The following is a 19,838-nucleotide window of genomic DNA, read 5'->3' as shown; positions in this document are numbered from 1 at the left end:
TTACATTTCTGATGGTAATGGGGGTGAGGTTTCACTCATAGCAGCTCAAAGTTAAAAAGCAGTTTGACTAAATCCACGTTTTCTAAATGGAATGAATCTTCCCTTGCTTCACATCTGGTTCTGCTGTGGTCAGATGTATGGCTGTTAATAAATAGTTGAAGAGGAGGAGAGAATAATTTTATAGATAAGACATAGATATGAATGTTTCAGCATGTTTTTCCATGTGAATAATCTCTGTTATTGTAATATCGGACAATTACAACAACTATTGGGTACATCATACATCATGTACTTGTCACATAATGCAGCCATTATTGCAACATTACATTTTGTATTGTGTAAAAACACATGGTGTTATAAGTATGAAATTTCTTATAATTTATGGATTATTAAAATGTATCAATTTAGAATGTTTTACATCTGCATCGCAAGGCATCTAAGAGTCCAATAATACCAGTTAAGTGCTTGCTGGAAGGACTAGCCCCTGGAGTCTGGTGGCCCTAAATGAAATTTTCTCTCCGGCCCCCAAATACTTACAGCCCAGCTGACAAATCACGCTCACTGCTCGTAAATAGATGATGATGAGCACATGAACTAACGAGGGCTGGACGATATGACAATGAAAATTTTAATCTAAAAAAAAAAATAATTCTGTCATGCAGGACAATTACGATTTTAATAGATTTGAATGTAATAAACCCAACAAACGTTTATTTAAAGGTTTAATTATTATTCAAAAATAATTCCTGCGTAAAATGCTCAGACAACAATAATGTATACCATAATGTTTACCGAAATCGAAATTAACTGAACATAAACTTTCATAGTTTGTGGTTCGTTGCCAAAATTAAGTACAGTAGTTTTTTCTATTGTAAACATGTCTTGTAAACCACCCATCCATCATTCTGCTACTTGTGCAAAATTACAACTCACAATAACATCTGGATGTAACAGAACATAACATAACAGCTTTTAACTCTTTTACTGCCAAAAACGTAAAATGACGTTTAGTAAAAACCTACGGAGGAGCGCCAAAGACGTTAAAAGACGTTCACCAAGTTTTTTGTTTTTTTTGGGGGGAAACGGGTGGAGGAAAGCCTTGGCCAGCTGTGCTGAAAGTATCAAGCAGATCTAGTTAGTATAATGCCTATTTTTGGCCCCTAGATGGCAGCGATGACTCTCTTTGGACAAGATTGGGTAGGCGTCAGTAGAAGACGTGAGGAGCTAGAGTGTTGAGGGTAGAATGGCTGAGGAAGCGAAAATGGTGACCGGTTGCAAGCAGCTCACGCTTGAGCATTTTTTTCAAAGACGAAAAGCATCGACCAATGCTAAAGAGCACATTGATGACGACGATGATGATGATGGTGACTCCGAGGTTGACGCCGAAGTTGGAAGCGTTGACGCGGCGGCTATGATCACGTCATAAAGCCTCACCGGCTAGCGATGCTAACGCCGGAAAATGCGGAGCACAACCGAGCACGCTCAGGCGGACGTTCAATCGGACGACGAAGAGTGCCCCGAGTCCAATGCATATTCATTGGAGGAGTGGGTACAGTCTGATCACGGAGAAGACACTGGTTATGGACTACGATGCCACCATGAATGGAGCGGATAAGATGGATCAACCACCCGGTATAGGAACTGAAGGACATGAGGAAGCCAGACGTAACACCACCGTAACGTCACCGTATCATGATCCTGAGAGTAGACTTGATGGCAACATAGCCAAACACACACTGCAGTATATACTTGCTATTCCCCGGAAAAAAAAGCCAGCAAGAAAGTGTAGCGTCTGCACGCTAAGGGGCCATCGCAGTGAAACTAATCTGTTGTGCAAATCCTGCTGCGTCGCCTTGCACGCAGGGGAGTGTTACAAAAAGAAAAACTGTATTTGAAACATCCACACAATTGTAAATAGTACTACGGTTGCACACATTTGTAAATATTTTGCCAAATTGTTTTGTCAAATTGTTACTCTGTTGAATGTAAATAAATGTATTTTGCTATCAAAAAACACTTTTTCATTGTTGGTGGTAGTGTTTTACAGAAGTAAAGCACCGTTTAGGTGTTTGTGGCATCATTCATGGGAAAAAAAGGTCTCAAATTCACTAGAGTGCATGAAATAATATCGTTTTACTCAAAGCTTAATTTCTCCGTTTTTTGTTTCAAAACAGAGCATTTGGGTGAAACTAACCATTTTCTATTGTTGATTACTGAAAAACGGAATAAGGTAGAAACAAACACAACATTTTCTGTGGACCTTGAAAGATCAGTCAAAATGCTTAAATCGGCTGGCACTGACGGCATCCCTTTTCTGAAAACGTCTGACAGTCAAAGAGTTAATAATCCAGAAGACAAAATTAAATTTCCCGTTTTAGGAAATTTACAGCAATTCGATTTTCAAAATGACGATTAATCAGCAAAAATGAGGAGTAATCCAAAGGGTGCAGGGGGGATGATGGGCTGAGGGCGGAAGTGGTACGCTCAGGACTTGTCAGTCATTTGGCTCGCCATGTGTACGCAGTTCATTGCAGCCCCTTGCCATGCGCACGACTTGTGTTTACTCATTGTGGCACGTTTGTTTTGTACATGATCCCATAGTATGTCGTCCGATATTTGTTGAATAGTAGTAGGTTGACTCAGGTCCAGCCGTGGCATCCACATTTATGCTGTGTAGCACGCATCGTACCCTAAACAACCGCATAATCTGTTTATGCCATGGGCCGGTGCTGCTTCCTGGTTTGCATTCCAATGAAATAATAATCCTATTTTCTTTTTCAGTTACATTTCCAGGCACCAAAACATATATTGACCCTGAAAGCAATGAGGACACAAACAGGGCTGTTCATCAATTTGCAAAGGAACTGGATGCATCCTACATTCAAATTGAACAGGTTGTAGAAGCGGGTGAGTCTGTCAGCTAGTCCCTGCGCTAGCATCTTTCATTCTGACAGTCAAATAATCACACGTTAAAGACAGGACGTAGCTTTTATTTAGACTTTGTATAGTGGCGTGCACAATAGCAAAGAGGGGTAAAATGTCATTGTAATTATTCCATGGGTTGTAGGCTACAGTCAGTGGGCTCATCTCATTTCTCTAATTGCACCCTCTTATCTCCTTGTTTTTTCACTCCTCTGTTTACATGCTAACACTTCCCATCAGAAATTCCATTGAGGTGCAAGGAGATTGACAGAGGAGCTTGAGGAGGTAGAAATGTTTTGGGGAAATGCGATCGCTCCACGATGTCGTTATTTGATGAAAACTTTAGTAGACACTAAAGATGTCACGCCATTGACACACGTCACAAATGTGGCAGTTATTACTATAATAATAATAACACATTAGATTTATATAACACTTTTTCTGACACTCAAAGACGCTCCACAGTGGTTGGATTATTCATGCGCTCACACATTCACACTCTGGTGGCGGTAAGCTACTTTAGTAGCCACAGCTGCCCTGGAGCAGGTTGACGGAAGCATGGCTGCCAGTGTGCATCTACGGCCCCTCCAACTACCGCCAAACATTCACACCTTCCATATACCAGTGTAAGTAGCACTGGAGGCAATGTGTGTGAAGTGCCACAACGACGCATGACTTGGGGAAAGCAGGGATTGAACAGCCGACCTTCTGGTTATTGAACGACTATCTCTACACCCTGAGCCACGGCCGCCATGACTATAACCACAACTATTCACTTTATGCCTTATGTTTCAACTAGGATTAAATTCATGTCAAATATCAATACTGTTATGCTTCACAACTTTGCATATCACTGCTGTCGGGCCGAAACTTCATCAGTCACAATTTGGTACATTTCATAATTTTTCAAAAATCTATTGTGTTTTTTCATTTTTTGTGTTAGATTTTTCAACATGATTAACATTGGTTAAAAATGGCAATAATGTTAATGGTTGAACAAACATGCCATTTTGGGAGTCTCCTGAAAAGTGATGGTTTGGAGGTTACAAGGTTTCGACCCAACGCCAACAAAATGCCAGTCAGTCATGAGGGTTGAAGGATTATAATAAGTTTTGTAATCTTTTGCGTGTCCAAATAAATCAAAGATGAGATTCCTGTGAAAAGGGTCCTTGCAAGGAGAATTTATTACAGAGATCTCTGGTCACACAATTGAATATTACCAAAGCAGTGTCATCCAAGAATGTGTGTCCCTCCCCCCAGGAGACACAGCCCTTTATTACAATCCGAGTTTGTACAAAAACGCCTATTCTCCTCCCATCAAATACGAAAATCAGATTACATTCTCACAGTATGCTAGGTTGATCTTTCATATTTAGACAAAACAGAATCTCAATATGCCAGCTTGCACTTTCTTCACTTTTAGACGAAACGGGTTCTCAGTATGCCAGCTTGCACTTTCTCAAAACAGAATCTCAGTATGTCAGATTGAACTTTCTCAAGCAGGACACTGAAAGGGAATTTAGACAAAACAAGATAACAGATAGGTTAAGGTCGAGTTATATTGAGTTTAACATTATTTCACCTGCTCTACACATCTATAACTAAATTCAAAATGGTTAAGATATAAAATAAAGAATTAAAAATGTTAACAATGTTAACATTCCTCCAATTGGGCTTGAAAAAGCCCAAAAACTAAATATTTAAACATTTTTACCAAAAGATTCCAGCGGGATCTTCATCGTCGCAAATGGCTGGCGCAACATTAAAATAAGAGCAAATGAAAACATTATTTTAGCAGGAGAGGAGGTCAGTCATATGTCAAAAACAATATGATTCATTAAAAGATTTTTCAGTGAAATAAGCATATCATATATGAAGATGATGTGTTGTGGTTATGTTCAAAGTTGTGGCGAGGGGATCCCAGAAATACCAGATTGGCATGACAGTCAATATGAGAAAGAGTGTCATGATATAACCGCAATAGAAGACGCAATTGAAGACGTGTTGTCGCTTTGACGCCATCTCGTGGTGAAGTTCTTTGTTGAATGAGAAAGGCGTTTGTCAGTTCTGTTTTGTTTTTGTGTATTGTGTTTTTTTGTGAAAAAGGGCTTTGTCAGCTTCTTTCAGAACCCTGGTCAACTGCCAGAGATCCAAGGATTGGTCACCGGGATTATCTTCCGAAAGTGTGACTCATTTGTGGAATGATGAATGGGAAAAAGGGCATGTGACTCAATCTTCATTGAGTGAGTTCCTCCGCGGGCAGCTCGTCAGGTGGACACTGGAAGCAGGCATGGTTTTCCAGTTGAATCGTCAGGTGGCTCCTGCTGGTGGGAGCGCTTGAGCAGGAGGCGGACCCAGCGGGTCTGATAGGCAAGATGTGGAACAATGTGTTCCCAGTGAACTGGACCAGATTGACCTCTCCGTCACCCCATCTGGGTGCAGGATATTTTCATTTAGTCACTTATAAACATACATATTCACAATTCCTTCTTTTTGAAAGAACATCTGGTAGTTTTTGTTAGTTTGGAGTTCGTAAATGTTAGTGAAGTTCTGTAGGTCCATCCTGGGGAAAAAAAATCTGTTTGTTGTGACATTCAATCAGAATCCAGCCTTTGGCTGAGTTTAATGACCTAAGCGCATTCATTAATTTAACAATGAAAATCTTATAGCCAATTCAAATCTGATGAGGCCAATTTTCTCTACAGCTTATAAATGGGTTCTATTGTCTGATCAAATTTTCCTAGGAAACCCATATGATGGTATATAATGATTAATCAAATGTTTTACCATGATATTTACTGTTATAGATATGGTATGAATGTGCTTCCAGCCATAAATAAATGCAACTATCACCAGCAAGTAAAACCCATAAAAATAACATCTGACCCCCAGAGCTGCTCACGTCCGGCCGGAACCGTGAGTACCCCGGGGAGAGATCCTTCAATTGTTTTGGAAATAGAACATATTCACCTTATTTCCGTCATGAGTGTCGTCTTTGCCAAAACTTAATCTCCTCCATGGTCAAAGTCCGATCACCTTCAATTGTCCTCCTGTGAATTCATTCATTCTCACGGACTATATAATTATCACATTGAGACTAACTTATAATTCTATATTTATTTAATTCAACATGGACTGTTTGTGTGCATATCTTCCTTCGTGACGATACACACAGACAGACCAGTAATTCCCCCATCTGATAAAAGATCGACTCAGATCATTTTTCAGACCAGTATATAAAACTGCAGCAGTAAACAAATTGTTGCTTTAAAAGAGGGGGAACATTTTTTTTAAATTTAACCAGCAAATTCGCCGTAAGTGTTTCACATCAATGAGTCCCAACTCAGTTGTTTAAATTTCAAAAGAGAAATGGGCAAAATATTAGAAGACCAAATTCAACAAGCCTCAAATAACGGAAAATCTAATAATTAAGATTGAAATAAATTTTATCCTACCCTTATTCACATAAGCCGTTTTCAATTTCCGAAACCATACGAAATTTACCAGTATTTTTTTTTCTACTATAAAAATAGAAATATTGTAGCTAGGCCCATAAATTTACAAAGAACCCCCGTTTTCAGCCAACCACCAATTATTATTAAGATATGAAGTCGCCCTTCATTTATCATTAATATTGCGGCACCCAAACGGAGTGGGGTATTAATTTTAAAAAGTTACTAGAGCCACTTTAGACAGGCCCACATCAGTTGGGTCAATAGACCACAGTGCAGCAGTTTAGTTTAGTTTTGTAGTTTTAACATGTCACCATTAAGCTTGCTATTTAGGTGTCTCCCCTTGTTGATGTCGGTCCAAAAGTTAATTGTTCTAAAACAGACATGGAGACAAACAAATCAGATTAAATCAAATAGGCATCAAGAGTTTTAGAATATAATAAATCTGTGTGTATAGAGTGTTGCCAATCAGTTGCTTCTGTGTACAGAATGCTCCACTGTATATGTCATCACCTACACCTGTCAAAAATAGAGTGCAGTGTACACAGTCAGATATCGCATCATATGGTCTGAGATCACGAACTCAAGGAGACATTCTGGGTGGGGGCGGAGTCACCAGCGAAGTGGAGCAGTTTTATGAGAAGATCCTTTCCCATAAGACTCACAGGACAGTTCGGGGCGTACACGAATGCATGCAAGAAAGTCTGTGCGGAGCACTGCGTGTGTATTGGAGTAGTTTGTTCTCTTTTAAGACCTTTGCATGTGAGTTCAGGGTCCAGTCATTGCGGAAACTGTCCACCAGGTGGCGCCAGTAACTGCTGCTGTCCATCAGGCGGCGGCAGGAACTGCTGCTGCCCAGCAGGCGGCGGCAGGAACTGCTGATTAGGGGGGAAGGGCAGATATTGTTGTGATGATGACCACGTACGTAAGCCACGCCCCCTCTGATGACATATCAGTAAAAAGCCGGAAGAACAAAATCCTCCTTTATTTTTTAATTATTTTTTTATTAAAAAAAAGGAAAAAAAAGAAAAAAAATAAATAAATAAAAAATAAAATAAAACAAAAAATAAAAAAATTCTGAAAGTTTGCAATTAAATAATTGCTAATTATAATTCAATATTGTTATGTTTTACAGTATTTAATTTGATATGTTTTGCATACCTTCGTAAATAATATTTAAGATGAGATAGGACAGCTTGCTCTCAAAATTTACAAATATAATACAGAGTCAGTTGGCAAGTGTCCAGTTTTCAATGAATATTCCACAAGAGCACGGTCAATGAAGGCCGCAGCCTCCTTGTCAGCTTTTGGTCAAACATCAAGTCAGAGATTATTTTTGATTACATATCACCTCAAATTATGTTAAAAATGTGACAACTCCCAGTTGGCGCCCTCATGGGAAGTTCTGTCCAGTCTCAGGGACTTGCACGCAAAATGGCCAACTTCAAATTCTGAAATGGGACTCAGAGACAAAACAAAGGTTAAATCATTTACACACCTACGAATAAGTCATCATAGATACAGGAAGAAAAAAAAAATTCTTTTTTTATTTACAAGCATGGGGGAAAGGCTTTTTTTTTTTTAAATTGTGACCGACAAAGGGAGGAAGTCTCCTCCACTTTCAAAATATGCACCCTTTTTTCATTGAAACCTACTCTTTCCACCTTCTGCAATTGCATTCATATACATCCTGTCTTATCTGTTCTCCTCCATTTTAACTCCTGCTATCTACAAACTTCACCCTTTTTTCATTGAAACCTACTCTGCCCTTCTACTTCAACACATTACGCAATCCACCTTTTCCATTGTCAGGGTCATACAAACATTCACCTACACCTTAAAAATCTAATGCCCTCTTTAACACACAAGTAACACATAACTTCACCCCCAGGACGGGGAATGGGGAAGTTCCTTCCAAGGACTGTACTTAAGTCTCGAGTATGCCCCTCAAAATGGCTGACACCAGATTCTGGAAAGAAACTCAAGGTTAAATAATGTTCTCGCGTACAAGGAAAATTATAAGGGAGAAACAATTAACTATAACAAAAATATTTCATGTAAAAAACAATCAAAAAAACAAACATATATTTCTTCTCATTAAACTATAAAAGCAGACCTAATTATAAAAAATGAAAATACGGATGTCACCTGCCTCTAGCATCTGTACCCTAACAGCTCTCTACCTCAACTTGTCAACCTAATGAAAGCACATTAATTTATATTCCAACATCACAGCAATACATTCAGTCTTACAGTTGTGTATGTCTAATGATCGTGAGGTACACATGGAAGTGTTGCAATATTTTAACACTGTACCAGTCAATGTGATGTGCTGTTATTCGTTCGATTTGTATAAACATAATTTAGATATGACGCAAGTGCGCTGTGAAGCCAGATAATCAAGTATTTCAACATCAGTCTTTGGGAGATGTGATTGAGGGTCTTGGAGAATCAGTTCCGCCAACACTTTATGTAATGTGTCCTCTGATTGTTTAACGTAGGCATTGACGCCCGAGGCCTGTAAAACAGAGTCGCGTTGGAGATTTTTATTAGGAATATTACCGTCCCAATCAATTTATCCCGTTCAGCCTTTACTAAACGGTTTTATTTTTTTTATTTTTTTTTTCGGGGAGAGCTCAGTATTGATCATTTGACATGTCATCGTCATTGTTCTCCCCCTTTTTTTTTTGTATGTGTGTGTGTGTGTGTGTGTGTGTGTGCGTGCGTGCGTGTAAAAAAAAAAAAAAAGAATTCCCATACCGTTCACCTAAACCGAACACTTCAAAATCCAGCCAGAGTCGTGGGGCCGCCAGGAGACCCGAAGAGGGACCAAAGAAAAGAAAGAAAAGCGAAGCCCAGCACCGACCAGACACCACCCACCGGGCCACTAACCAGAGTCCTTCACCAACCCCAGAGACATCTAAATTCCAACAAGTCAGGGAGACCTCAAGGGCCCAAAGGAGAAACTGAGGAAAGGTGGAAAGGACAGACGAAGCAGAGTGAGATCCACAGACACCCGCCTCCACCGAATCAATGACCTGAGGGAGAAACAAATTGTGTCTGAGTTTCGATAGATGCTGGTGTGGTGGATCTGGCATGCATGAAAATCTCCACCAAAGAGGGGAGCCGTCGACCCCCGCCAGGACAGAGCAAGCGCAACACCTCAGGGCCCCCCAGGCCGCGGCAGCGCCAAAGGACGACCCCCGGGCCCCGCAGGGGCCACCGGCCGGAGAGCAAACCCAGGAGCAGGAGCGCCCCCCACCCCAACGCGGCCCGCGCCCCCAACCCAACGCAGCAGGACGGGGCACTGCAGGCCCACCAGGCACCCCACCGGCCCCCAACCCCCACGACCCCCCGCCCCCGCCATACACCCCAACCCAGCCCCAACCGCCCCCAGGTCCCCAAATCCCCAGACACCCCCCCACCCCGGCACCCCCCCACCACCACCCCCCCAACCAAGCCGCCCCCGCACCCACCACCACCCACCGACAGACCCCGGGGACACGCCGCACCCAGGCATCTGCGCCGAAGAGGGGCCGGGCAGCGGAGCGGAGAGGGCACCCGCATCCACCCCACCCCCCACCACGCGGAGGGACGGAACACCAGGGGCAGAAGGGGAGATGGGGGCACCGGAGGACGGGCGGCCCAGCGGGGAGAGGCCCCGGTCGTCACCCCAACGATCTAAGTGAAAAACTAACCCTGTAACTGAGTTCGCCAGCTCGCCGACTGGCGAACTCTACCCCTAAACCGTGAGTGTGACCCCACCCAGTGTATATACATAAGTGTGTGTGTGTGGTGCATTAAAATTGGGGGCAGGTGAACCGGAGCAGAGGGAAATGATATCCCCCTCTGCTCCGATCCACCCGCCTCCCAGGCATGTCAAGGAGCGTATGTGGTGCATTAAAAGAAATTAATGGGGGGGAACAGGTGACCGCAGCACTGCTCCATACTGCGGCCTGCCCCAACCGATGCCCCCCCAGTTGTGTGGTGCATTAAAATTGGAGGGGAGCTGCAGGGCGGAGACGGTGTCTCCACCCTACCCCACTCCCCCCCAAAGTGTGTTATGTGCCCTAAAATGTATTGTGCAAAACTAGTGCAGTGAGTTAAGAGGAGCGACCAGCTGGGCCCCCCCCCCCAACCAGGCGGGGGGGGGGGCGCATCCGCCCACCAATCGCCCCCCGGATACCGGGGCCCGCCCGAAGTGCCCAGAGGTCCACCGGAGCGGGGCGGGCACAACACCGATCCCGCCAACTCTCCCGGCCCCCGGAGCGCCGAGACCCGGGCCACGGATGGAACCCCCGGCCTAGGGGAGTGGGAGGAAGGCGGACAGGGGAGGGGAAGGGGACGGGGGAAGGAGACGACAGGAAGGGCAGGAGGCAGCGGCAGGGCTGCAGAGAGAGGGGGAGAGGAGGAGGAAGGGCGACGAGGGAGAAGGGACAGGGAGGCGGAGGACGGGCGGGGAGAGGCGAAGAGGGAGAGGAAGCAAGGGGGAGGAAGGGGGAGGGGAGAGGTAACCACGGGGCACCCCGGCGGCCCACAGGCCCCGACCCGCGTCGCCGGGCCCAGAGCGACGGACCGCGCCGGGGCGGCGCCGCCCCGAACACCAGGGAGAGCCCCGCAACACAGCACCCCCCACGAGACCCAGGGAACGACCAAGACGCAGCCGCCACCCAGCAGCCAACAGAGGAGCAGACCCGCCCACGCCCACGCCCAGCCAGGGGGGGACAGCACCTGTAGAGTTAGTCCCCTGGCATGCAGTGAATCCGAATATTAGCCCTTAGTGCCCATTGGAGGTGAATCTGCTCGATCCTGTTGGCAGCAACTGGGTTCCTGACTATAAAAACACAACCATTAGTTACAAACTGCCAAATGCAGAGACATCAATGTAAGTTATCACGATGTGGTGGCTCTCGCTAACAGGCAGAATTAAATAACCAGAATTAGGTTAAAATATCCTATATACGTAGACCATATTTCTATGAATTTTGATATTTGTTTTTTATTTGAGGCCGATATTTTTTCCATTAAAATGTGATTTATGAGGAGGTTAGGCCATTGGTCGATATTCAGAGTTTGTTTATTTTTCCAGTTAACAAGAATTGTTTTTTTTGCGATAGTAGGGGCTACAAGTGTAGATTGAAATTGTTTATGTGGTAGGTCAGTTGTTGTTAGGTCACCTAGCAAACACAAGTTTGGAGATAAAGGTATCCTATAGTCCAAGATAGCGGAAAGTTTTTCTAAGACTTTAGTCCAGAAATACATAACCGGAGTGCATAACCATAAAGCATGAAAATAAGTGTCTGTAGTGTTTTGTAAACACTGGAGACAAATGTCGGAGTCGGAGAGTCCCATTTTCTTCATCATATATTGAGTAATGTATGTTCTATGGATAATTTTATATTGGATAAGTTGTAAATTTGTGTGTTTTGTCATTTTAAATGCGTTTTCACAAACTTGAATCCAAAAGTCAGATTCCGGAGCTATAGACAAGTCTGTCTCCCATTTTAAGATGGGTAAAGACATTTTTTCCGTATATGAAAGTAACTTATATATTTTTGAAAGTTTTTTTGTTGTTGAAGGAGAAAGCTTGGTAATATCTTCAGCTAAACCAGGCGGTAGGAGTACACCCTGAAGTGTTGGAATTTGTTTCTTTATCATATTTTTAACTTGCAGATAATGTAAAAAATTTCCGTTTGTTATTTTGTATTTTTGGAGCAAGGATGTATATGATATAAACATATTATCTGAGGAGAGATGGTGGAGATGTGTAATTCCTTTCTGCTCCCACACACCTAAATAAAACGATTGGTTGTTAATTCGAAAGTCAGGGTTATGCCATAGGGGAGAAAGCCCACAGGGCTCCACTTGGGCTTTTGTAATTTCTAATGCCTTCCACCAAGCAGTCAGGGTGGCGGAAATCATTGGGGTTTTAAAACAATTATGTCGCTTAATTGATGTTGTAATAAAGAGTAAATCTAGAAGTCTGAGGTTATTACAATCCTTCTGTTCTAGTTCCAGCCAACAGTTAGTATCTCTGTTGGGTTGCGCCCATAGAACGATATATTGTAGCTGGTTAGCTATATAGTAGTACATAAAATTTGGTGCCTCTAGACCACCTTTGGATTTACTTTTCTGAAGAGTAGATAGACTATTCTTTGCTTTTTTTTTTATTCCAGTAAAATTTTGTAACGGCTGAGTCCAACAACTGGAACCAGTTAGCCGTAGGTTTAAATGGAATCATTGAGAAAAAATAGTTTATTTTAGGTAAAACTTTCATTTTAACGGTGGCTATTCGTCCTATTAAAGAAATAGGAAGATTATTCCAGCGTTCCAAGTCACTATGAATGTTATCCAGAAGTGGAGAAAAGTTTAAATGAATTAAATCAGTTAATTTAGGTGAGATTTTTATGCCTAAGTATTTTAAATTACCTATAGGAAATGAGCAGTGTGGGTCCTGGCTTGCAGGGTTCCATGAATTTTCTGTAATAGGTAGAAGTGTTGATTTTGTCCAGTTAATAGAATAATCTGACAACTGTGAGAATTTAGTTATTAAGTTAAATACTTCCCCTTACGAAATCGCCGGGTTTTCGAAATAAAGTAAAATATCATCGGCATATAGATTAATTTTATGTTCTGTTACCCCAGAGTGAATTCCTTGAATCCTTCTTTCCTGGCGTATGGCTATTGCAAGTGGCTCAATAAATATTGCAAATAATAAAGGGGACAGTGGGCATCCCTGTCTTGTGCCTCTCTGTAAAATAAAGCTCTTAGATATAATCCCATTAGTAGTAACTGTAGCTTTGGGAGAATCATATAATACTGACACCCAGTGGATAAATGATTTCCCAAAGCCAAATTTATTTAAAACAGCAAAGAGGAAGGACCAGTTAACTTTGTCGAAAGCTTTTTCTGCATCCAACGATATAATAACTGCCTTCTTATCATGCCGCTGTGACATGCTAATAAGGTTAAAGAGCCTCCTAATATTATTAGTAGAGTGACGATCTTTAATAAAGCCTGTTTGGTCGCTATGAATAATTGTCGAGATTACTGTTTCTATTCTAGATGTGAAAGCCTTAGTAATAATTTTAATATCAGTGTTAATTAGTGAAATCGGACGGTAACTTGATGGAAGGGTGGGGTCTTTTTCTGGCTTTAATAAAAGTTTAATTGCAGCTGTATTCATGTGTGGACGTATGTAACCATTAGTTTTAATTTCTGTTACTACTCTTAAGAATAGCGGAGCAAGCATTAACCAGTAGTGCTTAAAAAATATAGCCGGATAACCATCTGGGCCAGGTGCCTTGCCATTAGGCATACTATCTAGAGCACTGTACAACTCGTTTATAGTAAGTGGCGCTTCTAACATATCTTTATATTCAGTAGTTAACTGAGGCATATTTAAGCTACTGAGGAATGCCTCAATATGCTCAGGGTTAGGCTTGTTAGTTTCTGAGTATAGGTTGCGATAATAGTTATAAAAAATTTGATTAATTTCTTCTGGTGATTGTGTACATTCACCAGTTGTCCCTTTGATAGCCGTTATAAGAGATTTTTCCCGATTGCGTTGAAGTTGGTTTGCAAGAAATTTACCTGATTTGTTATTATATTCAAAGTTGTTGTATCTCAATTGTTGTATTATAAACTCTGTTTTTTTAGTTAGCATATCGTCTAGCTGTATTTTTGTATTTTGTAAGTCAGTCCATATTTGGTCATTTGGGTTTATTGCGTACTCATCTGTCAGTTGTTTAATTTTATCTTCCAAGTCATTTTCTAATTTTTGATCCTGTTTCTTTTTATAAGATGAATATGATATAATTTTACCTCTAATTACTGCTTTCCCAGCTTCCCAGAGAAGAGATGGCGATAGGCCTGGAGAGTCATTTATTTCCAAAAAGTCTGCCGGTTTTATTTATTTTATTACGTAAATTCGTCGTCTACAGCTGTTTTTATCACAAAGCGAGAAAAAATAGAACACTATTTACTTAGTTATTATCCCAGCCATCCGAGCGATCTTTAGAGAACCACCCAAAGTCAACATTTCAGCATTAATCATCATTTAATACACTTTTCTTACAGTTACGTCTGGGTTTTTCCTCTATATAAAAAAAATACATATATCTCTAACACTTTTGTAACCAGCGATCGGCGTTTACGTACACATACAGCTTAAACTGCCGTCATCAAAGACATCAAGCAAACCACAGATCTTATTGGAGAGAACCAACCTTTTCCACAATAAATCTACATCCAGTCGTTCAATAATTAATACATTTCACGTCATTGTTTAACGGCCAACGGCCGATTACAAACCCCGGAAGCTCTCAAGTCGTCTAGCGGAAGTACTATCAGGTCAAACTATTCGGTGTCGCGGTCAAAAGTGCCCCCGTAACTTATATTAAACATTAACCTGCTTAGTTATTATTATATTAAAGTTCTATAAATATGTATTAAGTCAGTGACGTCTCACTTGTAGTACCACAATTAAATTAGTCGACAATATAGCTCATTACGCCCCCCGTAAAAAAAAAAAAAATAATAAATGACGTCAGACAATTGTACATCAGACAAGATGAAATATCATTTTCGCGATGTAAAAATGATCTCTGTCCTCTTAAAATAATAAATACTGCTTTAAGACAATCACGAAGCAGTCTATAGGCTACTTTGCAGCGAAATGTTGTTTCCAACTCTACATCTAGTTAACAATTGCCTCAGAAATGCAAGGACTTACACTCTCTAAGATTCCTTCAGAACGAGACTGCCATGTGTTTTCCGTAATTTAATAAAACGCCTGCTTCAACCTGTTTGCCACAATCATTCGATTCAATTGTGCAAAATCCATCGTAACGTTACGTACCAAACTCTGGTAATATATCCTCAGCTACGCATGCGTCAACCTGTTGTCTTGCAGCTGAATAAATGTTATTCAAGGATCTCCCGATTTCTTAACAGCGGCGTAAATCCGCTGCGTCAACCTGTTCCTCTTAGTATCAAATTTATAACAGCGGCGTACATACGCTGTGTCAACTTGTACCTCTTAATATCAAATTTATCCATTAATCTCCTGACTTCTTAACAGCGGCGCAAATCCGCTGCGTCTGCCTGTTTTCCCATTTCAGCGCAACAACCAATGTGACGGCATTTCCGTAAACAATGCTCTCGTCACCACGTACGTGTACAGTTCGAACACCGTAGTAAAATCCGAAATCAGGGACTTCGCATCCAACAAAACGACTTCAAATTTTACCACTACCTGTTCACACAGATCTCATCTCCAATGTAATGTTACAAGACGAATACCAGCTGCAGCGCTTCCAAACAGACAGAATTCCTTAAACGTGGATAAATGTCCACTTATCCGTCCGTGAACGCCACAGCCCGTAAAATGTCGTTCGTTCGTCGGTGGTCACCATTTGAAGGATTATAATAAGTTTTGTAATCTTTTGCGTGTCCAAATATATCAAAGATGAGATTCCTGTGAAAAGGGTCATTGCAAGGAGAATTTATTACAGAGATCTCTGGTCACACAATTGAATATCACCAAAGCAGTGTCATCCAAGAATGTGTGTCCCTCCCCCCAGGAGACACAGCCCTTTATTACAATCCGAGTTTGTACAAAAACGCCTCTTCTCCTCCCATCAAATACGAAAATCAGATTACATTCTCACAGTATGCTAGGTTGATCTTTCATATTTAGACAAAACAGAATCTCAATATGCCAGCTTGCACTTTCTTCACTTTTAGACGAAACAGGTTCTCAGTATGCCAGCTTGCACTTTCTCAAAAAAGAATCTCAGTATGTCAGATGGAACTTTCTCAAGCAGGACACTGAAAGGGAATTTAGACAAAACAAGATAACAGATAGGTTAAGGTCGAGTTATATTGAGTTTAACATTATTTCACCAGCTCTACACATCTATAACTAAATTCAAAATGGTTAAGATATAAAATAAAGAATTAAAAATGTTAACAATGTTAACAGGGTCTATCCAAAGCCTTTGCCCCTAGTCACTTGTAAATATGTACAGTATAAAATGTTGAGTTGATGTGTTGCCTTTGTTTTGACTAAAATAATCAAGGAATGTCAAAAACAGATGATTAAATATTTAATTTTGAAGTCTTGCATTGTTTACCGTCCAGTTGGTACACGGCCGTTTTGACACATCACTATATAAGACATCCGGAGAGGATACATCAGAGGTCCTTTGATTTCAGCTAGCTTGTGGAACCTCCTCGATGCTTGCTCTTCACACCTTGTTTCAGGCAATGGAGATGCTCCTTAATGGTTTGGTACATTCACAATTTGACCAAAGCATAATACTTGTTCAGTGTAGTGCTGCCACTAACGACTTTGTTAAAAAAAATAAAAGTCTCCTATCGATTATTCCATTGATTAATCGATTATTCGCGTCCCAAGCTCCTGGGTCAATTTGGCTCAGTCATTGCACACGTTGGTGGTGTAAAACCGTAATAAAAGTCTGAAAGTTGCGCCTGCAACTAACATCATTGCTAATGCTCGTTACCAAACTTCTGTGTCACATAAACACAGTCAATTAATTAATATTAAAATCAAAGTTGTCCTGAGTCTGTCAATTTCATATTTTTGATCTGAGCCTAAAATTTAAGAATGAAATTAGTCTTTTTTTTTTTTCATTTTTTGTGTTAGATTTTTCAACATGATTAACAAAATAATGGGTCACATACTTTTTTGGTTTCCAATTGGAAAATGGAAAGAAAAAAATGATTCATGAAAATGCTTCTCTTCTCTTTACCTTCAACCAATCTTCGATGCCATACAGGACAGTTCGGGGAGGTGTGTAGTGGGCGGCTAAAAGTACCTGGAAAGCGGGACGCTGCAGTCGCCATCAAAACATTAAAAGTGTGTAATACAGAAAAGCAGAAAAGGGACTTCCTGTGTGAAGCCAGCATTATGGGACAGTTCGACCATCCCAATGTTGTGCATCTTGAAGGAGTAGTGACAAGAGGTAATGTGTGGAACACTTTCTGTTTTGCCATTGTAACCTATTAAATTAGCCATTTTGCCTTATAAGATTTTTCTCAAGTAAACCTATTAATTGATCACTATTTCAATTAGAGTACTAACGTATTCACAAAAAAAAAGATTTTGTAAATGTTTTCGTGTGGAATGTTTTGTGAACAAACTGTTTTCATTATCTAATCATAATGTACAGGCTGTAACTGATGCTCCCCTCCGCCCCCCACCCCCCCCCCCCCCCCCAGGAAAACCATTGATGATTGTTACAGAGTTCATGGAGAACGGCTCATTAGATGCCTTCCTAAGAGTGAGTATCCTGAGTATCCCCAAATCCCATGAAGGATTGCTTATCGGCTAGTTTTCTCTGCATAGATACATGATGGTCAGTTCACAGCCATTCAGTTGGTTGGGATGCTGCGGGGCATAGCGGCAGGAATGAGATATCTTGCCGATATGAGATACGTCCATCGAAATCTGGCTGCTCGAAACATCCTTGTCAACAGCAATCTTGTATGTAAAGTGTCTGACTTTGGCCTATCCAGGATAATAAATGATGATCCTGAAGCTGTCTACTCAACTACCGTGAGTCAATTCAAGCACTTGTCTAAATGCAGTGCACTCCCACTTTTTTTTTCTAAACTAAAAAAAAAAGCATTATTTTTCTTTTAATGGATGTTGATTGAAGCATGGTGACAGAGTGGTTAGCACTGGTCAAAAGTGGTCAGTATAAAGATTTACTAATTTGCTCCCAATAAATTTAAAACGTTCTATTTTAAATACTACCATGGTACCAAAAACATATTTATACGTTTTCGATTTATTTTTTATGCTAGAGCATATAGAAGTCTTTGATGCAGCCTCTGACCTGAAGAGGTCGCTTAAAGCAATGGTAGGTATTACAAAAAATGGCCAGCAGGTGGCAGCAGAGTATAAGAAATCAACCAGGGCCATGTTGCAGCAAGCTCTTTTTGACAGTGTGTTCAACAGGTTTGTGAATAATGATGAAACTTAGCTAGATTCTAATGCTATTTGCTGCAAAACGGAAACAGATACAAACATACTTTTTTCCTGATGAAAGAAGAGACTCAAATCTTTCTTTTGTTAGCAAAATCAGTCAAATTCCAGTAAAACAGCCGGGAGCGAAGGGGGTTGCTTCAGTGAAAATGGCTAGGAGTGAATGAGTTAAATAATTACCTTTTTAAATATAATGCGCTTTAGTTGGACTTGGCGATATGGCTGAAAAATGTATTACAATGTAAGTATTTCACAACAGTTAATATTGATAATTATTGATTGTTAAAAAAAAATTAAACAACTGAACTGATTAAAGCTCAAACTACACAAAAGATGACAATCAAGAGGGGAAAAAATACAATTTAGAATATCTGTCAGTAAAACGAATTTTCAAGGAATGTATACTGTTATTGTATGCATTGTAATGTCGTCCAGCAGTGCACCTTAAATGCTTCTTTGTAAATGACGCTATCCCAAAGCAATATTGTTGATACAGTTACGTTATTAACCTTAATTCAATGTTCTACTTAATCAGGTTAGTATGCACAATATAGTCCTATTGAATTCAGAATTGGACTGAATCATTTATATGAATGTTATTTGAAAGCCACACTGACCAGGTTGGATGCAATTAGAAATTAGCGCAATATAGGGTCAACCATAGTTAGTTGATTTAGGGTCAAATTTAAATGGTTTGGACATGTCCTAGAGGAGAGATTTAGTATTGAGTATATTGGTAGAAGCAGGATGGACCTGTCAGGCAAAAGAGCTCATGGAAAACCTAAAAGAAGATTGATGCATGTAGTTAGGGAAAACATGAGGGTAGATGGTGTTAGAGAGGAAGATGAAGAAGTTAGGCTTAGATGGAAAAGCATAACAGCCCCTAACAGGATAAGCTGAAAGGAAATTAACATTCAGCATTCGTGTAAAATTTTCTTGTTGGAACATTGTCACTCCCCTATATTTTTCTGAACAGGGTGAAAAAATATCCGTCCGGTGGACTGCTCCAGAAGCCGTCCAGTTTCGACAATTCACCTCTGCAAGTGATGTGTGGAGTTATGGCATTGTCATGTGGGAGGTTATGTCCTTTGGAGAAAGGCCATACTGGGACATGTCCAATCAAGATGTGAGTAGCTATCTAAAAATGCTTCCCCTCTCGCTCTCCATTATCCAGAGTCACTGCTTTCCTTAGAAGCTTGAAGTTCAAAACTTGAGTCTTACATAGGAAAATAAGTTCAAATTCTTATTCTTATTCAAATTCGTATTCTTTCTATGTTGTTTTGACTGCGATTGTAGCACTAATATCCTTTTCTCTTTTTTTGTGTGTGTATGTAGTGTATATTATTTGCATGTTCAGCATACAACCAACCAAACAAATTTGCTCCCCTTTTTTTATGTTCACTGAATCACTGCCATGATTATACATTTTGAATTTCTCTAGGTTACCTGAA

The 19,838-nt window shown here is 40.8% G+C and overlaps 1 protein-coding gene across 11 annotated transcripts in view; it reads left to right on the top strand.

Moving 5' to 3' along the window:
• Positions 1-19,838, top strand: part of epha7 (eph receptor A7) — a 148,537-nt gene that overhangs the window by 75,089 nt on the left and 53,610 nt on the right. For 6 of the 11 annotated variants that reach the window (XR_013289320.1, XR_013289321.1, XM_077551869.1 and 3 more), the window contains 5 exons: positions 2,782-2,907; positions 17,177-17,362; positions 17,619-17,680; positions 17,746-17,955; positions 19,364-19,513. Coding sequence is in view for 6 of the 11 variants with exons in the window: in XM_077551869.1 (XP_077407995.1) it covers positions 2,782-2,907; positions 17,177-17,362; positions 17,619-17,680; positions 17,746-17,955; positions 19,364-19,513 (734 nt within the window). In the remaining 5 variants the exon portion in view is untranslated. Of the gene's footprint in view, positions 1-2,781; positions 2,908-17,176; positions 17,363-17,618; positions 17,681-17,745; positions 17,956-19,363; positions 19,514-19,838 lie in introns of those variants that run through there. The other 5 variants (XR_013289324.1, XR_013289323.1, XR_013289322.1 and 2 more) reach the window with 3 other exon arrangements.

This window comes from Vanacampus margaritifer, chromosome 19 (genome assembly GCF_051991255.1).
Source record: "Vanacampus margaritifer isolate UIUO_Vmar chromosome 19, RoL_Vmar_1.0, whole genome shotgun sequence".
NCBI lineage: Eukaryota > Metazoa > Chordata > Actinopteri > Syngnathiformes > Syngnathidae > Vanacampus > Vanacampus margaritifer.
The sequence above is the reverse complement of the archived record's forward strand: the minus strand, read 5'-3'. Positions and strand labels throughout refer to the sequence as shown.